Genomic DNA, 26115 nt, shown 5'->3' on the forward strand with positions numbered 1-26115 from the left:
TGATGAAGCTTTCATTTGGAAAGCCTGTAAGTATGCAAAATTCCCACCGGACAATAAGACCCAGGTTAGCCTTAGGCAAATAAAAAGTACATATTGAGTTATCTTCTGCAACCTATCAGTTGGTTCCCTAAATGGGACAGGAAAATGGAAGCCAGCGAAGATGTGACACAGGATAGTCTGTGTCACCACAATGGAAAATCTGAACATCGAAAGAATTTCCTATTCTAAACAATGTGCAGTTTAAAATATACTCTCTGGAGACTCTTCTGAATGTACAGGCTTATGGCTACTATTTATAACGGCCGATGTGTACTTTACCAAAATTTTTATTCCAACAAAGGAACTGTATGTGATGTAGGGAGTTATTAAAATGGAAAATAAACCCTCACATTTGAACTTAGTCAATTGGTATTAATCTCAAATGTAATGTCAGAATTCTCTATCTTAGACTAAACTAACAGGAAGGAAGGTCAGTACAAATTATGAAACATTTTAAAAGAAATTCAGTTTTGAAAATATGTTCTGTATACCTGGTGACTTCCGCCAAGCTAACAAAACACTAGAAACTTGTTTAAAAGTTGCATAAATAAAAATTACTTGTAATGAGTAAATTGGGCTTTTATATGTAAGTCAATGTTTCCAAAGCTCTTTAAAAGTTTTAAAAAATTGTATTCAAGTGTTTAAAACTCAGACATGGAATGTAGCTTACATATTTAACATATTAATCAAATCCTTTATTTATAAATAGTCCAAGGTTATTCTTTTCTACGGTCCCAGAATAAATGATAAAAATTCAAAAAGGGAGGACTCTGAATTAATGAGGATTTACGATGGACTAAAAACTGGTTTTCCAACTGCTGATGAATGTTGCTTATTAGCAGGCAAACTAGTAAAAAGAACCGATTTTATTCACAAAGTATGCACATTATTTCTCGTTAACCTCATTCACAGATGAACGGGAATCCACTTATACAGGCACTAAATCATTCCAACATGGTCATGTTTTATGTGCAGTGGTACTTTCTTGTAACACTGTTAAGGACCTTTGGAAAAATAAAGATCAAGAACTTCCCTTGAAGATTTCAAGGCAATTGAGATAGATTTCCCTTGACGAAGAATTCGGAACACTCTGTAATCATTTCGGTCTGCCATTCCCATCTGGTCAAATGATGGCTACAAATGCAGATCTCTTATAGCTGGTTGGTCAGTGAGAAAAGTGATGGGCAGGATAGACATAGTCAACGTACACATTTGACAGCCTTCATTCCATTTTTGTTTGATTGGGCTGAGAACCCTTTCCTCATAGAGACTTCTTTGTTTGTAATACTTCTCCAAGTTTCCCCGCTTTAGACAGCAGAAGGACTCCTTTGGTCCTGTGTGTTTACAAAGACAAGCTCCTGGTCCTCTCAGGAAGGACTGAGCTCTTGTTAACACATTCACCTGAGTCTGGAGAGAAGGCCCTGGATCTCAGGGTACTGGAAAACTATCACCCAAAATTGATGTTATCTTATTTTGAATTTTATTTGAAAATAAATTAATTATTCAGGATGCTAGTTACCTCTGTGCATGGAGAGGCAAGGGGGTAGGACTGGAGAGGGGTCTGCAGGGAGTTTCAATGGTTTTTGGAAATGTTTCACTTCTTAAGCTGAGTGATACGTTTACAGTGCACGCATTGTAATGATGGATAACTTCTGTATACATTACACAATATTATTTTGTATGTATCAGCTTTTCCATTATTAGAATGAATAAAACCACTAATTTCACTAATAATTCCACTATCAGAATGAATAAAATCATTTTGTAAAAACTAGGCACATAACTTTACATTATTGGTATAGTATTTATATAGACAGAGGGTGGCAACAAAATGTATATACATTTTAAGAAAGGAAAAAAATGGTATTCAAACTACACTCATGGTAACCACTTTGAGCACGTCTTATAATTGCAGAAGGCAAACATGACTTGTATTCATCTTTTGTTATGGGTAAATATTGAGTATTACAATTTTAATACAGTTTTTTCCTTTCTTAAAATGTGTATATATATTTTTGGCACCTTCTGTATTGTTGAGAGGCTTTTGGTTACTGCTTTAGTGGTGTTGAAACCATAATTATGTAACACGAAAAAAGAAGCCATAATTCCACAAGGCGAAAAAGAAACAAAACAAAACAAAAAACCCCACAAAACTACTGGAAATATATAATTAATTATATAATTAATTTATATATCTATATATATATAAATTATTGAGATAAAAACCTTGAAATGTTAGATACCAGACTATCCTGTATTTTTATCTTGATTTCAAATCAGTAGGGGAAATGAGACAAGACTCTTAAAAATAAGGAGATAATGTTTTCAGTATGGAGACTTCATTCATACTCATAATTCTCCCATCATTTTCAAGGTGGCTACTAAAACAGATTTGAAACAAAATAGAGATTAGATACCAAATTGTCTGAAGACATGGGGACTGCACATATATTTTGTGGTTTAGAAACCCCAGGAGGTAACTGACGAGAGGCTGAGTTCCTTGAGAGATGACCCCAGAAAGGGGTCATCTGATAGATTTTCTGATAGTTCCCTCCTTACCATATCCTCTAGCCAGCCAAAAAAAGAGCAACAACAGGTAACATTTACTGATCTATCAATCATCTATCTATCCATCCATTCATCCATCCATCCATCCATCCATCCATCCATCCATCCATCCATCCATCCATCGATCTAGTGCTTTATAATCTATATGATACCTTCTGAGGAAGAACTGCCATAATGGCCATTTTCCTGATGAGGATAGATTTACAGAGGATAAGGAGAGTTATCCTTGATAACCCAGCCAGGAGTCAAACTCCAGCATGCATGATCCTGCTTTCCGGAAGGCATTGTGTCTGCATCCCCCTCCAATCTGCCCCATCCTCCCAAAAGACAACAGCGATAAAGGTGAAACACGCAATCTTCTCTAAGGAATCAAATCCATTCTTATCCCTGTCATATTTAGAAAGAACCATCCTTTTTGATAACTTTGAATTGCGAAAGTGAAACTGCTAAGGATGGAGAAATCCTACATAATGACTTAGTACGTATCATAATTAGCTTTGTTTAAAGAAATCTTTCCAAGACCACATACACCAAATAAAAGACTTCCAAAATTGATGGCAAATAGGGTTCTATCTGCAAAATCACCACAGTTATTTTTCCTTCTTGACTCATGGCAAAGTTTGATTCCCAGTTCCTAACAGATAACTGTTTTCATCCTACCTATCTACTTATCTTTCTTTGCTTTTCATTTTATTCACCGTGAAGTAATCTGACATAATCTTTTATTTAGAAATATTGCCCATAAACAGTTTTAAAAATCAAAAACAAAACAAAACAACAATTCACATGCCATACACTGTAGTATACACTATTTCCCCCAAAGAATGCTCTCTTTTCCTTATCAATAGCCATGGTGTTTTTTACAGACAGTGCCATTCATTCGAGGGGCTGCAGTGTGTAGGCAGATTCTACCTCAGCTTAGCTCAGTAATCTTCAGGAGGTCAGCATCCTTAGACTTAAGTTTCTTCATATGTAAAATTAAGCTTTTAAAATTTATTAGGTCAGGGATTCTTGGCCCAGAGTTCATGGGCCCCCAGGAGATCTGTGGATGGAGGTCCATGACGCCACAGAAAATAAGTGCCAAGTTTTGTGGGTGCATGTGTGCGTTTTTCTTGGAGGGGAGTCTTCAGCTTTCATCAGAGACTCAAAGTAGTGTGTGGTCCAAAATGAAAAAGCAGCATTCCACTGCAGAAAACTATCTATAAGGCCATTAACAGCTTTAAGCTTTTATGAGTGACGATGTGACTAAACCCCTATGCTAATGGTGAATACAGTCTCACTGAGAAAAATTCAGAGAAAAGCCAAGAACATGTGTGCCAATAGCCTTCTTTGGCTGGAGGGGAACAACTTGATCTTCTCTGTTTCTATTTTTCTGTGAAATGGGAATAACATGAGAGATTTTTTGAGGGCAAACAAAACACTGACTGTATCTACACATGTGAGCAATTTACCTGAATGAGAATAAAGAACTGTTCAATTAGGTCCAATGGCCTCATGTAGTCTGTTGTCACATAACTGCTGAAAACGATTTTTCCCCATCTTAGGGAGTTATTTTGGCATTGTAGAGATGATGGACCTTCAGCCAAGACAGCCAATGAAAAATTCCATTGATCAATTTGTTTTAGCGGAAAGGTTTTGAGGTTTGGGGTAGGCAAACCAGATTGCACTCCCTAGCTATATGAAGTTGGATATGTTACTTAAACTTTCTGATCTACAGATTCCTCAACGGTAAAATAGGGACAATAATTTTTATGTCTGCTGTGCACTGGATGTTTGCATCTCCCCAAAATTCATCTGTTAAAACTTGACACCGAATGTGATGGTATTAGGAGGTAGGGCTTTTGGGAGGTGATCAGGTCATGAGGGAGAAACCCTCAGGAATGAGATAAGTGCCCTTTATAAAAGAGACCCCAGCAACCTCCTTCACCTGTCTGCCATTTGAGGACACGGCGAGAAGATGGCTGTCTATGAACCACGAAGTGGACCCTCACCAGATACTGAATCTATTGGCACCTTGTTCTTGGACTTCCCAGCATTCAGAACTGTGATAGATAAATTTCTGTTGTTTATAAGCCACTCAGTCTATGGTATTCTGATAAAGCAGCCTGAACAGGTTAAGATAAGGTCACAGGGTTGTTTGGACAATTAAATGATACAAGGTATAGAAAGTGCATCATCTAGCTTGGCACTTAGCTGATGCTAAACAAATAAACAAACATGGTTCCTTTTAATTTTAATACTAGATGAAAAATGTGGCTGATACTTTTTTCCACTTAAGAACTACTTTTTTTTTGCTGAATAGTGCTCTTCAGGTGAAATTCTGAGTTATGTTTATATGCTATATTTAAAGTAAAAGACACATCATTGATGAATTAAAAAATAAACCACATGGCTACCATATGTGATTTTGAAATTCTCAAATAGCAATTCTATTCGTGTGGTACACCTAGATGTGATCAAAAGATGTAATTCTTTCCCAACCTCAATAGAGTCATCTTAGCATGTGTTGAGATTGGTATAAGAAATAAATTTTGCAGTAAGCATGCAGCCAATTATAATGACTGAACAGACAGATGAATAAAAATTCAATCTCAGTAAAATATTATTTTGTACCAAAGGCCTAACAAAACATTAATATGAGTTTAATAAAAACATCTAACATTTGTTGAGCATATACTATGTGCCAGTCATTGTACTAATTTCTCTCCATGGGTTAATTATCTTAATCTTTACAATGACCTTGTGAGGTACAATAATTATCCCCATTTTTATACATAAAGAAATAGAAGCAAGAAATGTTCACATAATTTGTCACAAGGTCACCCAGCTAAGTAGTTGTCAAAGCCAGGATTTGAAACCAGGTCTGCCAGACTTTGTCACCTATATATAACACATACCCTTCCTTTCCTTAGGTTACTGGAGATTGATAAGTTATAAGTGTCACACGTACAGACTGTAAAGTAAAATTCACTGCTATTTTAAACTGTAAGTGTATTGATTCTTATATATGTCACTTTTTTTTTTTCCTAGCTAAGAATGAAGTTATGGGTCAGCATGTGAAGTCCTTAAGAATCTAGATTGTCAATTTTTATTGAACAAGTGTTACTTTGGGTAGGTCCAAGACTCTTGATGCTTCACTGGTGACCATAAAGTGGGATACTTTTAGGACCAGTGAATTGTTAGGTTAGTGGAAATGGATCTCAAGGGAAGTTTTGAGCAAATTCAGGTACTCTAATATTTTAGACACTTTCAAAGAAATATTTAACTTCCTAATGAAAATAATTTTCTGATTACAGAATAGCCAAAAAATATCACATTGGAAAAGATTCTGATTTAAAATTTCAAGGTCATAATGCTAAGATTTGTAAATAAAAGTGTTTGTGTATGTGTACATGCGTGCTATATCATTGGCCACGCTATTAAATCACGTAAAAAAGTTTCAGTGATAAGAGTTCTGGGAGGTGACAACTTAGACCCAATGGATTTTTTAAAATTGTTTGTTTTTCTAGTGTAGTAAAAATATTTACTTTCAAGTGTCTAATCATCAGTATTTCAGAGGCCCATAAAAATGTATGAACGATGACAACAGCAAGAGTGTTTTCATTCCCTTTATTTATGTCTATGAGCCTCTGAATCTGATAACACAACTCTACAATAGGGGCCTTTCTTCTGCTCAGAAAGAGGAACCCACATTGGGTGTGGAAGGCATGAGCTGGGAATGTAATGAGTTCCTGTCTTGCAAAGTGAGAGAGCTGCCTGTTGTGAAAGCAAGCCCAACACCGGGAAAAGTAGTAATGTCTGACTAAAGATCTCTTCGTGGATAAAACATCCCTGTGGGTTTCTCAGCAGATACACCAAAGCTCAAAAATCCTTTTGGCCAAATGTAAAAGAATAGCTCGACTTGAATTGGCGCTAACTCTTTTAGCTGAGACAACGCAATCCTTCCTCGGACCTCGAGACCCATCGCACCCACCCAAAACTCCACTCAATAGCAAATTCCTCCTCTTCAGCTTCCTGCAGTTCTTGTATCCCCTGAGAAGTGTAGAAAGAAAACGTCCAGATTTTTATTTTGTTTTGTTTAATGGTAAATAGAAAATGGATCTGCAATTCTTTCTGTGTTGCCGAGAATCAAATGAGGTCATAGTAATAATCTATAGTGATTATTGAATTTATAGTTTATTGAATCCCACTCAATAAATAATAGTAATAATTCAATACATAACAATTATTTAATAAACATTAAATGATTAGTACTTTCATGTGTTATCTCTTTCTATCCCCACAAAACTCCTAAGAGGTAGATGGATACCATTATTTACCCCATTTTACAGATGAGGAAGCAAAAGGTTAGAAAGATTGATTAACTCGCAAGGTCATGAAGCTAGTAAGTGGCAGACCTGGGATTTAGCATCACAGCTGCCGAATGCCACCTACAGCCATGCCCTTAACTGCTAAGCTTTGCTGCCTCCCGCCATTATGCCTCTTGGTATTCCTTCAATTGTAGAGAACATATATATTCTCTTCAGACATACTTACTGCTTGCTGGTCCTCTGATCAGCCCATTTTTGCCAGATACACAAAAAAGGTCTATCATTGCTTTGTACTTGTTGAATTCAGGAAGAGAGTTGGATTTGACCCCTTTGGAAATGTACCCTCTGCCCCTACCAGTAGTATGTTATTCCCCGAGGATACAAAAGCACGCACAAAGTGGATGGATCAGGTGTATGGATGGGAAGAGATATGAAAACAAGTGAATCACGCGTCGATGAAGATGATGGGAAAATACACTAACATGCACTGAGAAATACAGAGACAAAGTCAGAGAGGGACTGAAATAAAACACAGAAGCAGAAAGGAAAGCAAAATATACCTAATTTTTTCTTCCCATAAGACAGGTCAAGAATAATAAACAGCAAAACAAATTATTCGTGTTTCTTTTTTCCACATTGGTCATCGATTCAAGAATATGTGTACAAATAGTATTATTTTGCCTCGAAACAATGCATTGAGGATTTTCACTGATTACCCGCTCAATGCATTCTGCCTACTGAAAGTTTTTTCTAACCCTTTTGGTCAAGTTACTAAGTTACTGCTCTAAGTTACTACTGCATCTATGATAGGACCTCTGTGACTATTGGGACACGGCCTGGACTGGTGACCACTCAACCTTATGGTTCAGGATAGTACCTTGCATTTTATACATATTCAATACATTTTTTTTTATGATGATGAAATGAACTACCTCTTACCAATCTGAAGATCTTATCTCAAGGACTCAGTGAGTAAGCCAAATGCAGGACAAGAACAGGGCTAGTAGCAAAAAGATGCACAGGCTAAGGGGCCGGACAAAGACTGGAAGGATGTTTCGATGAACGAGGTTCGCAGACTAGGTTCTGGAAAGCTAGATGATTTGAAATGGGCTGGACTACAACCCTCAGAATGAGGTGTGGGCATAACCATTTCATTTACTCACCAGCCATGAGGTGATGAGTAAATGCCAATCCCAAGCACATGAAAGCCAGCATGGTACAAAGTGTATGATTCGCTCTCTTTAAATAACCTTTTAAAAGATTTATTTCTGAGGACTAAAATGTCTAAGAATCTGGCTTTTTTTAATTCGTGGTTACAGCATCTGGAAAGAGTACAAGCATGAACTTATTTATCATTGCAAAGTAGAACTGTACCTGCTAGTCAAACTCAATAACAACTAATTAAAATGACAGAGTACTTTTATTTGGAAAACCTTTGTGAGTAACAGATGGAAAATCAACAGACTTTCTCCTCCCCGCCCCCCACAGTCTCCAGAGGTGCAGCATACAAAGGGCATAAGCCATCTTTGATAAGTATCAATGAATATCAGGGTACATCTTGTGTTTGAAGACATAAAAGTGTTGTTTCTTGGTTATCACTTGGTTTTATACAGGTTGAAAAGCATTAAGCACACTCTTCCCAATTCTGCCATTTCATTGGTGTATCCTCAGGGCTCAGCACAGTAGATGCCCAATAAAAATTTGATGAATGAGTGAGTGAGTAAGGGAACCTACAGCTCTGAGCCTTGGGGCCACTCTATTTTTGCTAATGTACTCTGCCACCACCCCAGATCTCGGTTGAATTCTTTCCTTATTTCCCTAAATCCAAAGGAAAGTTAGGTCTTCTCAAGTATAACGTGGAGGGTCATAGAATCACGTTAAATAAAGTAATGTACAATCGTTATTAAAAAAAAGTTAGACAATACCAAAAGCAAAAGGAAAGTAAAAATTATCACCAATCCCCCAAAGAAAACACTGACTCTTACTACAGATGGGGAAGCCAAGGTCTGAAGCTAAAGGAAGAGGGACTTGCCCAAGGTCTTAAATGCCCTTTATGTTCAGATTCAAACCACAATCTTAGGTGGTCCTTGGTTCCTGGTCCTGGCCATCTGTTTCCTGTACACACCCTGAACTTTCCCATCAAAGTTGGCTGGCCCATAAGGTCTGACCTTCACTCTACTCATAAATAATCAGATTTTACAAAATCCTAAAGCTTAATCATGAATTGACTTATTGGACCCCAGAAAAATAGAACTGGAAAGGTCACCTAGAAACACGAAAGGGTAGACTTAGTATAAAAATAAGGAACTACTTAAGTACATCTCTCAAAGAAGAAAGAAAGAAAATAAATCCGGTGGAATATAATACCTCAAAAGAATTAATACAGACAGAAATGTAAGTTAAACAAGGTTTCGGATACATTTATATACATTTATTTTAGGTTATGAAGGGTAACTAACTAAGCTTCACTGAGTATGTTCCTTTTAAGATTGACCTTATCTCAAGGACTCAGGAAGACAGGAAGACATATCCTTTCACATAAACAAATAAACAAACAACCTGGAAGGAACGAACCATACAGCCAGCTGTGTTGAAAATTCTTAGGCAAAATCCTGGTTCTAAAGAAACCTGGTCTATTCACTCTAATTACAGTATGGCTCTACCCACAGCAAGTCAGTTCTACCATGCCTCTCATATCACATTGATTCCCTTCTCCTTATCACATAGAAAGCAAAGAAGCTCAAGGTACTGATCTAGCCTGATGCCCGATTTCCTGTCCTCATTTCCCGAGTCCCTTTAGCCCCAATTCTATTAGGCCCCCACATTCTAGTCTGGTCTGTTTTCTACTCCAGCTGTACTTTGGTTTCCTAGCTTACCATGAGAGACGTAAAGGCAGAAACCATGTCTATTTATATCTCGTCACTGTTATGTTTGTCCCTAACACAGACATTGGAACTTGGTTGATGCTTAATAAATATTTGCTGGGTAAAGATATTTTTGTGGACTTTCAGGAGAATCTGAGCCAAATAACACATCACTGGAAAGAATTAGAGGTATGCTGCACTGGGCCTGGACACTACCTACATGGTTTCGATGTCCACTCAACACTAGTACCCCCAGAACTCTCCCTGGTTCTTCCTACCTCCTTGATTTTTTGGTCTTTGATGGTTTCCGTTATGTCTTTATGACAGTTCACTGTCGCTACACGTGTTTTCTTGGCACTATCACTATTACCATCTTCAGCTTTTGTACTATTACTGCCATACTGAGTGTGCCCAAACTTATTTCTTTAATAATAATTTCTCTCCCTTTCTGAACAAAGGTGGAAAATGTCTGTCTCCAAACGCCTGGTGGAAATCTCCATTTGGATGTGATTTCCATCTGAAATTAAACACCCCCTCCCATGCTCACTCGCGAATGGAACCCATGTTAGTTTCCCTACTTGGGACAATGCAGGGACCTTCTTTCCATCTCCTCAGACTTACATTCTTTGCAATTGTCTTTGAGTTTCTCCCTCTCCTGAAAAGTTGGCTAATTCTGTCTCTATAAACACTCTCATATTTGATCTTGATTTCTATCTTTGCTGCCTTGATTTGGGCCCTCATTACTAACTCTTCCAGTGCTGATATCTCCACACTTTAGTCCACTGTAGCTAACTTTCCCCAACATGTTTTCAGCACATATAGCTCCCCTGCTAAGTCTACTGCGCTTGATGTGAAATAGAAACACCCAAGAGGTACACGTCCAACTTATTGTTCCCCACGCCCTCAACACATTTCTTGCACCAGGATTCTTATTTTCACCTCTGGGCTTCTGCCCTCACCTACATGGCTCCCTTTTTTCTCTCCATCACTCTATCCTTACTTCCTTCATGGCTTACCACTTCCAAGGAGTTTTTCCTGGCTAGCTTCATCACAGGATAATGACTGCCTTTCCTGCTCTTGGAGTTAATGTTTCGTTCTGGCTATATTGCTATGTGGCTTCTTACTTGTTTAGCTAATGATAATGGCTAAAAAATGAAATGAAATGAAAAACAAAATAGTAACAATTACCATTTATGGAAACCTACAATGTGCCAGCTACTGATCTGGATTATTTATGAAGTTCAATAATCTTCACAACAACCACACAGACTATGTAGATAGGATGCCTGTTTTACAAATAAGGCAACTGTGCTTAGACAGAAGTCACTTGCTCACGGCCACACATAACTCATAAATGACAGAGCTGGGATTTGAACCCACAGACCCTGGGCACCACTCATGGTGCCATGCATGTTTGTGCATAGACATTCCGTGAATGGCAGCTTACTCTGACCAAGTTAATCAAAGGCAGTAATTTTACCTTCTTCTTTTGCGTTCTCCATACAAATAAGTACAGCCTATAGCCCAATGTCCTTTTTTCTGAGAGGTGTCACTTTCCAGTTTTCTCCTGCAGAATTGCTAAAGGATTACCTACCTTACTACCACCTTTTCATTTGTGCACCGGAATTACTATGAGGCAACATTGATTTGATTTTAAGAGCGTTGTTTAACAGCTTCCTTCCAGTGAATGCCTATGCTGCTTTCTCAAAAGAACATCTGATTTAATCCCCATTAAATGCCACTGTCATTTGCTCTGAGGCCTAAAATGGTAAAATACATATTTATGCCCTGTGCTTTATATGTCATTGCTTTATTTCCCCAATCTGCCCCTGAATCACCACAACAGAGACCTCCCACAACAAAAAACTTCGAACTAGACTCAGAACCTCCACAGTAACATACTCCACCGGCTATTAACCCAGAATATATGGATTACGGGATTTGTATGCTTTCCTAATAAGAATAAAAATTTGTCCCATGATCCATCTGGGACTTATTGCCTTTACTTTTTTCGGCTAAAGACTCCCCTATTTCCTAAATGGTTTCAAATAGTCAATATTTGCCATTTTAATGTCATTTTCATATAACTGCTTTTTAAACTTTTATCCACACAAAGCCTCTGTCATTTAAGAATTCCAACATGAAAGGCACCGAATAAACGCAACTATTTGACTGCGGTTTGTTTTTTTTTAAGGTGGGATTTAGAGGCCTGATGGGAAAATTTTCCCTAACAACTTTTGCAAAAACAGTTGATCTTTGAGACGTGACACCAGCCTTGTTCATAACAGAATACAAATACGTTTCCACTTAGATCCCTACCTTTCTGCTTCTAGGCGCATCTCTTCCCTCTTTTGCCTCCTGAGTTCTCTGCGACGTTCAAAATCATCCATGGTGTGGTTTCAGGTTTACGGAGACCAGAAGATGTCTGGATCTACAGGGGAGAAGAAAGACGCAATATCACTGATGAGTCAGAGTTACATCTCCCACCATTTCTTCATCCCCTCATTTTTTCTTTCCTCTTCCAAACAACACCTTAGAAGACTGGTGAAGCAGCCCAGGAATCAATTTCTGACTCCCAAGCCGAGTCCTGTGTGTGTTAAATTCAGTCTCACTCATGAAATTATCAGAGACGAATAAGTAAGATCCCAGCATTACAGTTAAAAAAAAAAAAAATAAAGACCTCAGGAGACAGAGAAGTTTTGTAGACTTGAAATATTGGTGGGCTCACTTAAGAGCTACCGAAAGGTTTTGTTCTTTGTAACTTGCTGAACCATAGACAAAAGTTATGAAAAAGTGAACAAAGAAAGAGGAAAAGAAAACAAGAGTGGAAAAAAAAAAGTGGCAAGAAAAGGAATATGTAGGAACTAAGAGAAAAGTAAAAGTAAGAGAAATAAAATAATACAAGTATCCAGGCATAATTTGCATCTTCTGAAAGAATATTAATACCAGAAGACTAATAAAGACCGATGCAATAGTACCATGAATAAGCCTAATGCAGCAGCATTTTTAAAAGCGGTTATGTTATGATCAAGCTGTTTTCAGAGCTTAAAAGTCCCGGTTCATTGTAACCCAACCATTTTATCCTTTCCTACCTCCTTCGTGATGGTTTTTAATCCCAGAAAGATCTTCCCTTTCCAGCTTTTCAACTGAGGAGCCGGCTTCCCCTGTGTTTCTGTGCCATGGAGTCAAGTATTCCAGAATTCCCCTGCAGCCCCCAAACCCAAAATGACTAGCAGAAAAGGGGAAGCGGGCTCTTTTTGTCCTTGCTTTGTTTACAGAGCTGTCAGTGGTTAGTTAAACTCGGCCTGGAATCTGGCATTTAAGGCCTGGTTGAAGATTGTTTCCTGTGTGGAGCGGGGGGGCCTCCATTTCCTCTGGAATCCTAGACTCTGCTGCACTCAGATCACAAAAAAATATTTTCCAGCCCTTTCTGTGCACATGAGACGAGCCATTTGCTCTGCGTAAGAAAATAAGGAGCCGTGTAAAACCTAAAGCCATCCCCAAGTGCATCTTTGTTTGAGGGAGCAAAACGCAAAACTTAGGTTTTGAAGCCAAGTTCAGGACCCTTCCTAAATAAATGGTCAGATTCTTTTATTTTCAAGCATTTTCTCCTTTAAAAAACCCACACAAACAAAGATAAAACCTCAGCCAACCAAAGCAAAACTATACTATGTTTGATTTTTTCCCCCCATTTCTTCTCCCCCAGGATATTATTTATACTGCTTATACATTTTTTTTTAGAATTTCAAATTTTGGTGTTTATTTGGGGTTTTTAAATTTGAAGGTATTTTTCTCTTTTATTCTTCCCAAGAGGATTTTCAAGACTTTGCTAGTTGTGAAGAAAAGAATCCGTTTTCCTTTAAAAAAAAATAAATAAATTATTTCATCAACCATAAAGAAATTTCTCTTTTCTGATCTCATCATAGTTATCAGAATGGAAAACAAGTGAGTTGAGGGTCCCCTGAGAGGCCGTCTGGGGGTCCCTCTCTCTGGGGGGCGAGGGGGTAAAGGAACTCCTGTTCTGAGCTCATTACAGGATGTGTGGGATCTGGGTTACTTGAATGTGGGGTGCAGCAAGAGTAAACTCTTCTCTTTCCTTTCTTCAATCAAGTCTTTTGGTGTATATAAACCACTGTTCAAATAACTATAGCAACAGTAAACAGAAACGGGAGAAAGAAGTCTGTCTGTAAACAAACAATTTCACCCTTCTTAATCGATCCAAGTAGCTGGAAGGGCATGCGCTGAGCCTCGGGGGCCTCTCCTCCCTCATGTAAACTAAGCAGTCACCCTGGGTCCTTGTTAGCCACAGGGGGTCCAGCTTCTCAGCCTCTACCTCTGGTGGAGGTGCTAACGAGCAGTGAAAGAAATATTCCCACACAGGCAGGCGGGCAGGTGGGCGGGCGGACAGGGCGGAAGATGCACTAGGTTGGCAGAGCCCAGCAGCATCTTTGAGTACTCACAGGGAAGCGAAACTGCCTCACATCGCATGGTCGCTTTGGCTAGCCAGCCTCCCTGGCTCGCTACCCACACAAATTCTTTTTCTCCTGCCCATTCTATCCTCCCAATCCTCACCTTTTATTACTTACTTAAGCACTTTTTTTTCTTTCCCAACCATAGAAAAACTCTATATCTATTCAGGTATTTCCTCATTTGCACGCTGATAATGCTGTAAGGGGGAGGGGAGAACTAACATTGGGGGCAGGGGGAGAGGGAGGGAAGGGGAGAGAGAGAGAGGGAGGGGGAGAGAGAGAGAGAGAGAGAGAGAGAGAGAGAGAGAGAGAGAGAGAGAGAGAGAGACATCTACATAGACAAGTGCCTTTCTGGGTTATGCTTTGTGGACATGTGGTGGGTCTATCTGAGGTAGAGGAGGAAGCACATTTGTGTACCATGTGGTAGGATTCTCTGTTGGTGTGTGTGTGTCTGTGAAAATGGCTCTTGGTTGATCTCACACCAGGATGGGGCTGAAGATCTTCCTTAATCCTCGCAGCCTTACTTCACAGAGCTTCCCTGAGCTTCTCTGGGACTGTTCCTATGTCAGGGGAGCCATGTCTGGGTAGAAGTGAAGTGATTTCCCCACCACTTTTGGGAGCAGTAGCTTCCATGTGCCTAGCTAGTGATCTCTTATTTCCTCCCCTACCCTCAGTCAATGCTGAATTCCTTCCAGCAACATTGGTTAGGAACAAACTCTCAACCAATGAAGTGATGAAATATCAAGGCAGAGAGATTCTGTAAACCGTGGCGCTCTACTCATGAATGGACAGAGTAGCCGGGAAGAGAAATGCTGGCTAAGGGAGCTATGTCCCAATGACTGTGACAGATGGCTTCTTGAAACGTTTATGCTGGGGGCGGTGGGGAGGTGGTTGGGAATTGTAGTCACGCTATTGAAAGAACTCTGATGTGAGTCCTCTTGTAAAGGGTAAAAAATACTTTACAAAGGCAGACGAATCATTACCTACCAATGTGTCTGCATTTTCAATATGGGTTCTAAAAAACTGAATTTTCTTAAAACAGAGCACACCTATGCTGTCGTAATTAAGCAATAAGTCAGTGTTACAGATTTCAAATCATTTTTCCATCTTGCCTTTCCTTTTGGTAATAACACTGTAAGCACTCAGGATTACGGGAGGAGCCATGTAGATAAAGCGAAGTACTATCAACCTTCAAATCTTCATAAACTGAACGGGTGGTGGAAAGTCGTTGGGATTTGGGGGCAGTACTAATATTGGTCTTGGAATACATCAAGAATAAAACCTGTTGTGTTAGGGGTTTTGAATAAGTTAATGCAACTTTCAAAAGTAACTAACATTTATGGACTATGTACTATAGCCTGGGTCTCTTTTTATTTAAACATTTTGTTTGTTCGTTTTAATAGATTTTATTTCTCAGAGTAGTTTTAGGTTTAAAAGAAAATTGAACAGAAAGTACAGAGTTCCCATATACTCCCTCTCCTTCCCCCCTGCCCACAGCTTCTTTTCTGTTTGCATTGAATTGTGTATTCCTCGCCAAACATATGCTGAAGTCCTAACTTCCAGTACCTCAGAATGTGTCCTTATTTGGAAATAGGGTCTTTACACATGAAGTCAAGTTCAGATGAGTTTATTAAGATGGGCTCTAACCCAATATGACTGGTATCTTTATAAAAAGGGGACCTCTGGACATGTAGACACACAAAAAAGGAAGATAGATAATGTGAAGACATAGAGAGAATGACTTGAGAAGATGGAGGGCAAGGAACACCTGAGGCTACCAAAAGCTGGGAGAAGGGCATGGAGTAAATCTTTTCCTAGGGTCTTCAAACGGAGCATGTCTCTGCTGACACGTTGATTTTGGACTGCTAGCTTCCAGAACCATGAGACAATATGTGTCCCTTGTTCTAAGCCACCCAGTGTGTGTGGTGCTTTGTCTCAGCAGTCCTAGCAATCTACCACAGCCTACTATTCACATGTTTCAGGAGTGTGGTACATTTGCTACAATTGATGAACCAATATTGATGTGATTATTAACTGAAGTCCATAGATGACATTAGGTTTCACACTTTGTGTTGGACAGTTCTATAGGTTTTTCCAAATGCATAGTTTCATGCATTCATCAGTATAGTATCAGAATAGTTTCACTGCCCTAAACAGTTCCTATTCTCCATCTCTTCTTCCTTCCCTACTTCCCACTCCAACCCTTGGCAACCATTGATCTTTTCACTGTTTCTATGTCTGCCTTTTCGAGAATGTCATATGGTTGGAATCATACAGTACGTAGCCTTTTCATACTGGCTTCTTTCACTTAGCAATATGTATTTAAATTTCCTCCATGTCTTTTCGTGGCTTGATAGGTTGCTGAACCATGTAAAAATATGTAATCTTATTTTATCTATATAGTAAACCAGTGAGGTAGCTATTATAACCCCTATGTACAGAATTCAATGTATGTGCTCTTAACTATTATAATATTCTTGGACTAATCCACTCTTTGCCTTTAGGAATTGTTTTTCACTTCAGGAAATACATAAGAGTCTTCCAGTGAAGTTTTGAGGAGACTATTACCAGTGATCTCTGGTTTAATTCATTGGATCATAATTCAGGTATGAAATGATTTTAAAAATTATCCGTGCCACTTCAGTTTCAAACCCGTTTGGTTTAAATCATAAAATTGTCATATCTCACAGATCTCAATTAAATTAAACCTTGCAAATATTTATTAAGCCCTTACTATTTTATTGCTACTTCTTTGTAAGAGTCATAAACTAGGATGGTCATATCCTGGATTGCATCATTGCATACTTTTCTTTGAGATGCTAGAGTTTCTTCTCTTGCGTTGTACCTTCCTCAATACATGCCTTCCACCTCTCACTCACTATACCCCATCCCCAACATAACTATTTCTCTGTTTTTGCAAGGAAGCCTAGTCGTTTTACACTCATAACCATTATTAGACAGATGCTTTCTGGCTAGTCAACATGATGTACCCATTGTAAATTTCATGGTCCAACTACTTCAATAAAGCCCCACAAAAATGTTTATACCATCAATATTCCACGAATATTTATTGAGCACCTACTATGTGTCGGATTCTGTTCTAGACACTGGGGATACAACAGTGAACAAGACTGAACAGGCCCCTACCTTTTTGGAACTCATATTTCAGACTTCCTTGCTTCTTTAAACTTCTACCGGGCCTATTAAACCTATCTTTAACCTTGGATCACACTCATTATCTGCTTTCTGGTTTTTGTTCTTGAGATTCAGGGCTTTGTGGGAGAAAGTCAGGACTATGTTTTGTCTCCCCTAAAGGTTTGTGTTAATTTCAGTTGTGTCATCAGTGTAATTGAGTCATGATTCTCTTTATCCTACAAATATTGGGTGATTCCTGGGTGTATCATACTCCAGCAGATTCCCCACCTCTGCTCTTCAAATTATCTTTACTCACCTCAATCCTTCAACTGCCCTCCTCTACCAATCCTTGGCAAACAGTGACCTGGATTCAGACTTAGGAGATCTGGACTGCCCCTCGCTGAGCTTTTCTTCTCTGTTAAATGAGATGGTTGGACAAGATGATGTCCACGGCTTTATTCTACTCCGTGTGATATTATGGTCCTATATCTACTCCAGCAAAGATGGATGCATTACCCATGACACATCCATGTCTCCTCCTCTCCAGGTATAAATGTTTTGATATCTAAATGCACTGTCTTCTAAATTCCTGATTTAGAAAGCATTAACCTGGGGCGACTGGTTGGCTCAGTTGGTTAGAGCGCAGCGCTCATAACACCAAGGTCACCGGTTTGATCCCCACATGGGCCAGTGAGCTGCGCCCTCCACAACTAGTTTGAAAACAATGACTTGTCTTGGAGCTGATGGATCCTGGAAAAACACACTGTTCCCCAATACTCCCCAATTAAAAAGAAAAAGAAAAAGGAAGAAAGAAAGAAAGAAAGAAAGAAAGAAAGAAAGAAAGAAAGAAAGAAAGAAAGAGTTAACCTGCTTTTAAGAAGATCATCCTCCCATGGCATCCTAGATAAAAATATTTTACTGCCTCTCAAATGTGTCATATAATTTTGTACTTTGGCACTTTTATTAATACCATTCCATCCATTGGAACACGTTCCCTAGTATCTTCACGGTCCATATTCTATTAGGTCATGAATTTCTGGCTCAAATTTCATTCTCTTCGTGATTGTCTTTCCTGAGGGCTCTAGCTTGGAAGTATATCTCCCTCCTTGAACATCTATCATTCATTTGGTAATTAATAATGTACTGACTTGCCACAGTTCATCATTTGTTCTAACTAGTATTTAAATATTTACTAATATTTTGTTTCCCACATGCCTTTGTTCTTAAGGCCACTTATGAATCGTCTTCTAAAAAAATCTCTTCACTATTGGGACATAGTAGGCACTCAGGAATTGCAGCTGATTCAAACCATGGGATTTTTACTCTAGATTTTACCATTCTACTTTTGGAAGATGTAATTCAAGCTGATTCATCTCTGTATTTTACGGACTGATCAGTGTTTACAAAGAGAATTGAAGACCTTTGTAATAGACTATATATGAATCTCAAAAGTATATAAACCCACACCACAGTAGTTACACAGTAAATCTGGTAGTGTTTTCTTTCTGACTGTAGAAAATGAACTTTTGTCCTTTAAAAAAAAAATCAATTTATCAACCTGTTTTGCTCTTTTCTGAACTGAATGGTTCATTTGGGACTCAAAAACCAAATAAACACATGGATTTTAACATACAGCTTGAACTTAACTTTAGCTCAACCTTCATCATCTTGTTCCAAAAATCTGTGCTACTTAAAAAAAGACATGCAATCATCAAGGCACATTTGTCAAGACCAGCAATATAGAAATAAGAGTAAATGGCATCAATCTGAGGAACTCTGCCTTCTCAAGTTGTTTCTTTTCTCTTATCAGTGGAATCCAGGACGCCAAGCTAAGAACACTACTAAGAGCTAACAGGGTATGTCCTCTTTTTTCTCTCCTTCCCTGCTTAGTCTTTTATCATTATTTTGTCTCTGTTTGTATTTCTCCATTTGCAAAACAGGGGAACTGACAGCTTTCATGGCACTAAAACCAATGTCGTGCTCTCTCTTCTACCTTAGGAGCAATGGACATGTTAGGGCATTTTAGATTTGTGAAATGATGGTGTTTATATACCAGAGGTGCCAAAAAAAAATGTATACAAGTGGACACTTGGGTCAACGTTGCTCAAGCAGTAGTTTGCCGTAATCAGAAGTGTCTGGACGCTGATGGTAACCACTTGGAACACGTCTTGTAATTGCAGAAGTCAAACGTGACTTGTATTCATCTTTTATTATCAGTATATATTGAGTGTTACAATTTTAATACAGTTTTCTTTTCTTAAAATGTGTATACACTTTTTTGGCACCCTCTGTATATTGACTTCAACCCTTGGGAAGACAACACATTTAAGAATTTTAGTCGCATCTTAAGATGTTATCGCAAATACTACCCCCTTATTTGGAGCACTTTTATATTGCTGAAAACTCTCTGTCGATCATTGTTTGATCCTCCCAAATAAGAAAAGTAGATTTATCTCCATCTAAAGAAAGCAGACTGAGACACACAGAACTTTGGAATTACCTCCTTAACCACAGCCAATCAGTGGAAAACCAGGATTGGTACTTAGACTTACACACCTCTAAACCAATCTGAAAGGTTTTCCTAGAAGAGGGAGGAGACGTGAACATTTGGAACACAATTCCTTCTGAGCCCTTTGCAAGCGTTAACAATACCTTTCCTTGGCAAACTTGAGGAGAATTAGACTGAAAGACCCAGGTTAATACCAAATCAGAACAGGCATGTGGCCACTGCTGTTCTCTTGGCCCCTAGAGAAAAGGTATAGCTGTGAACCCTAAGGCAAAATGGAAATTTTTCACTAATGTGTACGTGTGAGGAAAAAAAATGCATAGCTTTACTAAAAAAAAAGAAGAAAAAAAAAAAGGAATAATGTGCTTTCTAAATGTATGCCTGATAACAGAGGATAGTTTTGATGTGGTGAGGTTCAGGTCCTGGCCCCAACAGAATGATCTGACAATGGGTTGGGCTGCTGAGAAAGTGTGAACTATTATTATTGGAAACAGTCAGGTAGAGAAGAAATGGCCATCTGTTTAGGGCTGTCGTGAAAGATATTTTTAAGATCCGAAGGCTGTGCTTTCTCATCGATAGCCATTAGTCTCACGAGGCAATTTCAATTCAAATTGATTGAAATGAAATAAAATGAGAAATTCAGTTCCTGAGCTTCATTAGCCCATTTCAAGTGCTCTGTAGTCACATGTGTCTACTAGCTTCCATAGAAAACAGTACCGAGAGCCTCTACGTCATCGCAGAAAGTTCTGTTGGACAGCCCTGCTATAAGGTCTTCTAACTCCTGATACAAAACGATCGTTCAAGGTGAAGTAATGTTACGTAGTTCAGAGACATGAAGGTGTGTAAGACACGGTATCTGTCTTCAAAGACCTTACAATCTCATAGAAAAGATGGGAAAAAATGTGAGGTGCGGTACAGGTCAGCATCTCAAAGCATGGGCGTGTTCTTGTAGCTCCCTCATTAGTCACCTCTCTGTTGTCTGCGGAGGGTCTTTTGGGTCGGCCAGTCTCGCTGGGGCTGGGCACTTGCTACTGAGAAAGTGAAATGTTCAGCAAGTGCAAAATAAGCTGAGACCCTGTCTGAAGAGGGAGCACACTTCAAATTGCGTAACAAGGCCTAAGAGTGGTTTATTTGGAAGAAACGATCAGAGGCCCAGGTCTTTATCAATGATAAACATGGCACAGAGATCATCATATTTTACATAATAGTAGTTTTACTTGTGCACAATCCTCTGGCCTTTCTGGTCCACTCAGCTATAAAAATATCAGCAACCCTGCTCTTCGTGATTGCTTTTTCAACTAGCACTTCCAGTTTAGTTGGTGATCGAAAGCTAGATCCTGCTCTTTTGCCAGCTATCTTGTTAATACAAGGTGAGAGAATTTAGATGGCAGGAGGCAAATCCATGTACACTGTTGGAAACAATTCAAAGGTATGTCCCAGAGGTACTTTGTAAAAGGCAACATTTTTGTCCATGAAAGACTTGCTATCATTGACTAGGGACTTATTCCCAGTGACTTTTTTTCAATTTCTATTCATCGTGATCATCAAGTGCATTTATTGTGCCCTGGAATTATGAAGCCAATTAGAGACTATCTTCTAGGAGGTGATAATCTCAGATGAAAAGGTTTGAAACCAAACCAAGGGACGTTATCCATTATGCCTCTTGGACATAATAGATGCATAATTGAAACATGCAAATCTCCACAGCAGTGAAATAATAAATTGAAAAGTGCATAGACTTCTTCCTCTTTCCTTTCATAGGAATCATTTAGATGGTAGTTTCAGCCACTTGTTAGTTTGGGGATGTCTGGACTTTTCTTCACGTTAGCAATGGCTCACACAGTACAGGCTTAAGACTAGTACAAGACCGTAGCATCTCCGAACCACTTACGCACTGACATGACTTTGTACTGATACCCACATTATATTTGTATTGGGGCAGGTGGTCTGTAGCTTGTATTTTAATTACTAAGGACACATCTGTCTTTTCTAGAAGATTGAAATCCCTCAAAGATCCCGCCAATAATCCCTGAACCCACTACTGCATCTTATAGTGAGCAATAGGTTCACACTTATTGAATTGGAATGGATTTCAGGGCATTCCTAATTCAATGGATGTAATTGGTAAACAGACAAACTTGGTTAAGACGTTATCAAAATGCCATGTCTGCAGTTGAGCTCTTAGTAAACTTGGGGATGGTGGTGGTTCACTGTCGAGCTCCATTTTATATAGTGATTTTTAGTTATTGTTTTCCTTTAGTGGAAAAGAACCTTGTCTTAGAAACACATTCTGGTTTCAGGAAGAGGGGTATTAGGCATTAGTAAGTGGGGAAATATGTTTTTTCTGGGATGTTCAAAGAGCAAGAAAGACAAAGCAGACATATGATGAATAAGAAAAGAAGAGAATCAGGGTTGAGCTGAAACTCTCCAAATTTCCAAGGCCTTTGGAGATTCCTTGCCACTCCTCCATCATAATTAGAAAATACTGACATTCAGAGCTGATTTAAATGCTTCCATCAGTCTAAAAAGAAGTGTTGCCTGATTTTGCTCTCTAACCATGCACGGTAATTAGAAACATAAGGCCCCGTTCTGGATGTTTGCTTGGGAACCTACCCTTCTCAGGCCTGATGTCACTACCCATTGGCTACGGGACTTTTATCTTTTCTCACCATCTCTCTTAGGACCCCCGGCCCAGGTCACAGGAAGAGTATGAGGTTGCCATGGGCATTCCTGGAAAAACTGGAGACCTCCGGCTCTACTTCAGACTCTAATATACACGGAAGATACTCATTTTGCCTGCCCCCTTTCTTGCCAAATCTCTATAAATCTGCATTGTATTTGGAAGGCAGTAGTTCAAGTATGGTAAGATATATATTCAAATCAAAAGACACAAAAAGAGGATCTTTGTGACAACCAGCTTGAAATGACATCCTTGTTTGTTTCCGAGAAAGAGAAAGCTGTACTGACAGCTGATGCTAGAGTTCCTCACACTCTTGCTGGAAAACCTGTACTTGGAAAAATCTAGGATTAGGATACAATTTAAGAAGATGCTGCAGCAGCTTTTTACTTCTCACAAAATCTACAAAGAAAACTGAAAAATACTTGTAGTCAAGGACTTTCATTCAACAGTCACCTAGCTTGTCAAATGAAAACATATGGCAACCACCTGCTAAGTGTCTTGAAAAAAAAGTCACCTTCTTGATTTTTCTACCTGACCTAAAATCTCTTTGGAGCATATTTGCATTTCCCACTTTTTCACATTTAAACAATGCTGTCCACACTATGTATAAAGATGACTAAGCAATTTTGTATTAAGTAACCAAAGTTAAGTCCTGCCAATTTTAGAATAATTAAGTTTCTGCAGTCTAATATACACAGTTCCAAGAACTACATGTGGCCTACCAAAAGTATATATTACAAGTAGTCAACACTGTGGCCAGCTGGCAGACAGATCAACCTATTAAAGTAGAATTGTTCAGAATTCAGAGTATTATTTTTCTTTCCTCCCATTATTTTTCTGCATCCAATTTTGTTTCTTTGGGAATGTTTTCAAGTATACAAAGCAAGAAGCTATTGTGGAATTGCACCTCGTGTAAACGCATGAGCATTTCTCTTGAGATCTTTTCGAACTCAAAAAAATCATTCCCATTTCAACCCTGTTTACACATGCAGCCAAGCGAAATGAAGCCAGTGAATCCAGTTTGTTCCCACTCAAGGGGAAGTGTTCGTAATTTGCTTGACAATCAGAAAGGTCTACAGTGCCCGCTAGACAAATAGATGTGCAGATTAAGCCATATGCCCAATGGGCATCCCAAACGTCTTCTATCTGACAATAGATCCTTGTACTGTCTTTCCCAGGTAGCTTGGTGGGCCAAATTTTATTGCCAATAAGGCTAAAGTCATAGATTTAGTCCCATAAGGAATGAGTCAACTATCTGAGAGAGAAAAAATCCTAAACGATTGCCATGTGCTGTGACATTAATCTTGGCCAGTTACATTGGCAGATGTGGTCTGGTCTGACAACTCTAAGTTGGGAAGATACAGATGGATAGACTAACCCATCATGCCATGACCTTCAGTAGAGTGCATGGTCAAATGAATGTGTACGTATCATCAGACAAAAGACCCTGCCTGTTCAACTTCATTATGAGCCCTCTTGCCTTGTTCATTGTGTTTAAATTCATATATAGAGGGTGCCAAAAAAATGTATTCACATTTTAAGAAAGGAAAAAATTGTATTAAAATTGTAATACTCAATATATACCAATAACCACAGATGAATACAAGTCATGTGTGTGTGGTTTTTTTTTTTTTTTTTTTGCACCTCTGATGTTTTCACAATGAAAATGTCAATAAAAATATTTAACAAATATTTTAAAGTATCATTCACATAATAACCACCTTGTGCAGTATGGCCTAGAAGTTGTGAATATAATTACCCTGCTAGACTAAGACATAGGACCTACTAACTTTTTTAAAAAAGGAATGACATTCACACACATACAGACATGCATTCATAAAGGGAATATGAATTTATAAGACCAGAGTTGGTATTCATTACACAAATATGTATCGACATCTATTATGTGTCTACGCACTCTTCTAGATGCTGATAAATCACACTCTTCTCCACTTCTCTCTCCTAAAGAAGTAGGTGAGGCGTGAAATAGCTAGTCAGGTTTGAGGGATGGCACACTATTCTCGCCCTTTCTTTCCCACCTCAGACCCTGTGTGAGTAATATCAACATAATGATCCATTGGATGCTGTCTGCTGAAATGTATTCAGACACAGAGAACCCACTGAACACATGAAGTTCACGTAGGAGGCACAAATGGGGGCATCTTTCTAGAAACGATCTAGCCCAGTGACCTTCTGACAAGAAAAGCGTGTTTCTCACGCACCGTCAAACAAATTTGCTGATGAAAACGAAGCTGGTCCATGGGTTTTTCAAACTTTGGTGCATGATTGCAAGAAAACCAACAGTTCATAATAAATCTACCCCAGTGGCAGAACATCTCACGACCAGCTTTTCCACTTTGAATACCACAAACAGACCTTTTATTTGTTGACACACAGCCTCTGGACATTCATGAAAACAAGATGTTCTCTTGCTGCTTTTTAAGTTAAACAGATTTAAGTCAGGGTCTCGGCTGAATTTCAAAAACAGATGTTACACAGCCAAAAGGCTGAACTGACCCCAGCAACGACAGGCTATTTCACTTGAACTTGACTATGCTTTGCTAGCAGGAGGAGCAATCAAAGATGCCTGAAACTGGAAATAGGAGCAACCCAAGCTTCACTACTATCTCCACTCCGTGCCTGCCCTGTGTGTCTGCAACACTGTTGAGCATCTGGGATCTTGGTTGGGGGAATAAGCAGGTAAGGACTGGTGATCGGGAGGGAGGTTTAGGTGCCTTGGTTTTAGAGGGAGTTAGTGGGGATGAGCGATCGTCCTCCCACATGCCACCATCCTGTTTCTTTGTCGACCTCAGAAGCCCTCCATGGGATGGCTCCACTCTACCCGTCACCTGGTCCCTCTCCGTACCCCACCATCACATGCAAACAACTCACAGCCAGACAACTCCTTAGTCCAGCAGTAACCTCGTCCTCATTTCTGCCCCTGGGTTTCTGTCCCTGCTTCCTCTCTGCTGTAGCTTCAAGTGCCTTCCACTCAGTCTGCAAATCCCGTACGCGTTTCTAGACTCTAATTCAGTCCTATCTTTATTCCAGAACCATCCTCTCTTTCAATTTCTGCAGCATTGTTAGCACTGTTCTTTTTGGTGGTCGACATTCTAGGGCTTGGCTATTCAAATGCTTTAGAAGTTCTCCTGCATAAGTCTAACGTTCTCCTGCATAAGTCTAATGTTCTCCTGCATAAGTCAGGGCCCAGAGCTCCTTTAATATCGCCTCACAGTGTTACGCCTTTGTAGATGCATGGAAGCATTTGCTGAGTTGAACTTACGAAAACTATGATCACTAGTGCCGTTTGGCCTCTGTCCCTGTTTTGTTCTGGGCACATTATAGAACTGTACTTGCTGGCCTGCTTGCAGCCGGCTGGGACCAAACGACTAGTCCTGGCCAATGAGTTGTGAACAGAAGTGTCATACCACTTCGGGGGCAGGCCATTTAATTGTGGATGCGAGACCCTTCGGAGATTTCTTTTTCTCCATGATGGCAACCAGCAATATTTCCAAATAGTAGCTGACAATGATATGGACCAGAG

The 26115-nt window shown here is 39.2% G+C and overlaps 1 protein-coding gene across 8 annotated transcripts in view; it reads right to left on the reverse strand.

The window, feature by feature from the left end:
- The window catches only part of CALD1 (caldesmon 1), a 195213-nt gene that overhangs the window by 79560 nt on the left and 89538 nt on the right, over positions 1-26115 (reverse strand). For 5 of the 8 annotated variants that reach the window (XM_074315350.2, XM_019750901.3, XM_019750894.3 and 2 more), the window contains exon 3: positions 12101-12212. In XM_074315350.2, coding sequence (XP_074171451.2) covers positions 12101-12171 — 71 coding nt within the window. In that variant the 5' untranslated portion in view covers positions 12172-12212. Of the gene's footprint in view, positions 1-12100; positions 12213-12873; positions 13074-26115 lie in introns of those variants that run through there. The other 3 variants (XM_074315351.2, XM_074315349.2, XM_019750885.3) reach the window with 1 other exon arrangement.

The sequence above is a fragment of the Rhinolophus sinicus genome, chromosome 8 (genome assembly GCF_057876585.1).
Source record: "Rhinolophus sinicus isolate RSI-liver-muscle chromosome 8, RSI-T2T, whole genome shotgun sequence".
NCBI classification, from domain to species: Eukaryota; Metazoa; Chordata; class Mammalia; order Chiroptera; family Rhinolophidae; genus Rhinolophus; species Rhinolophus sinicus.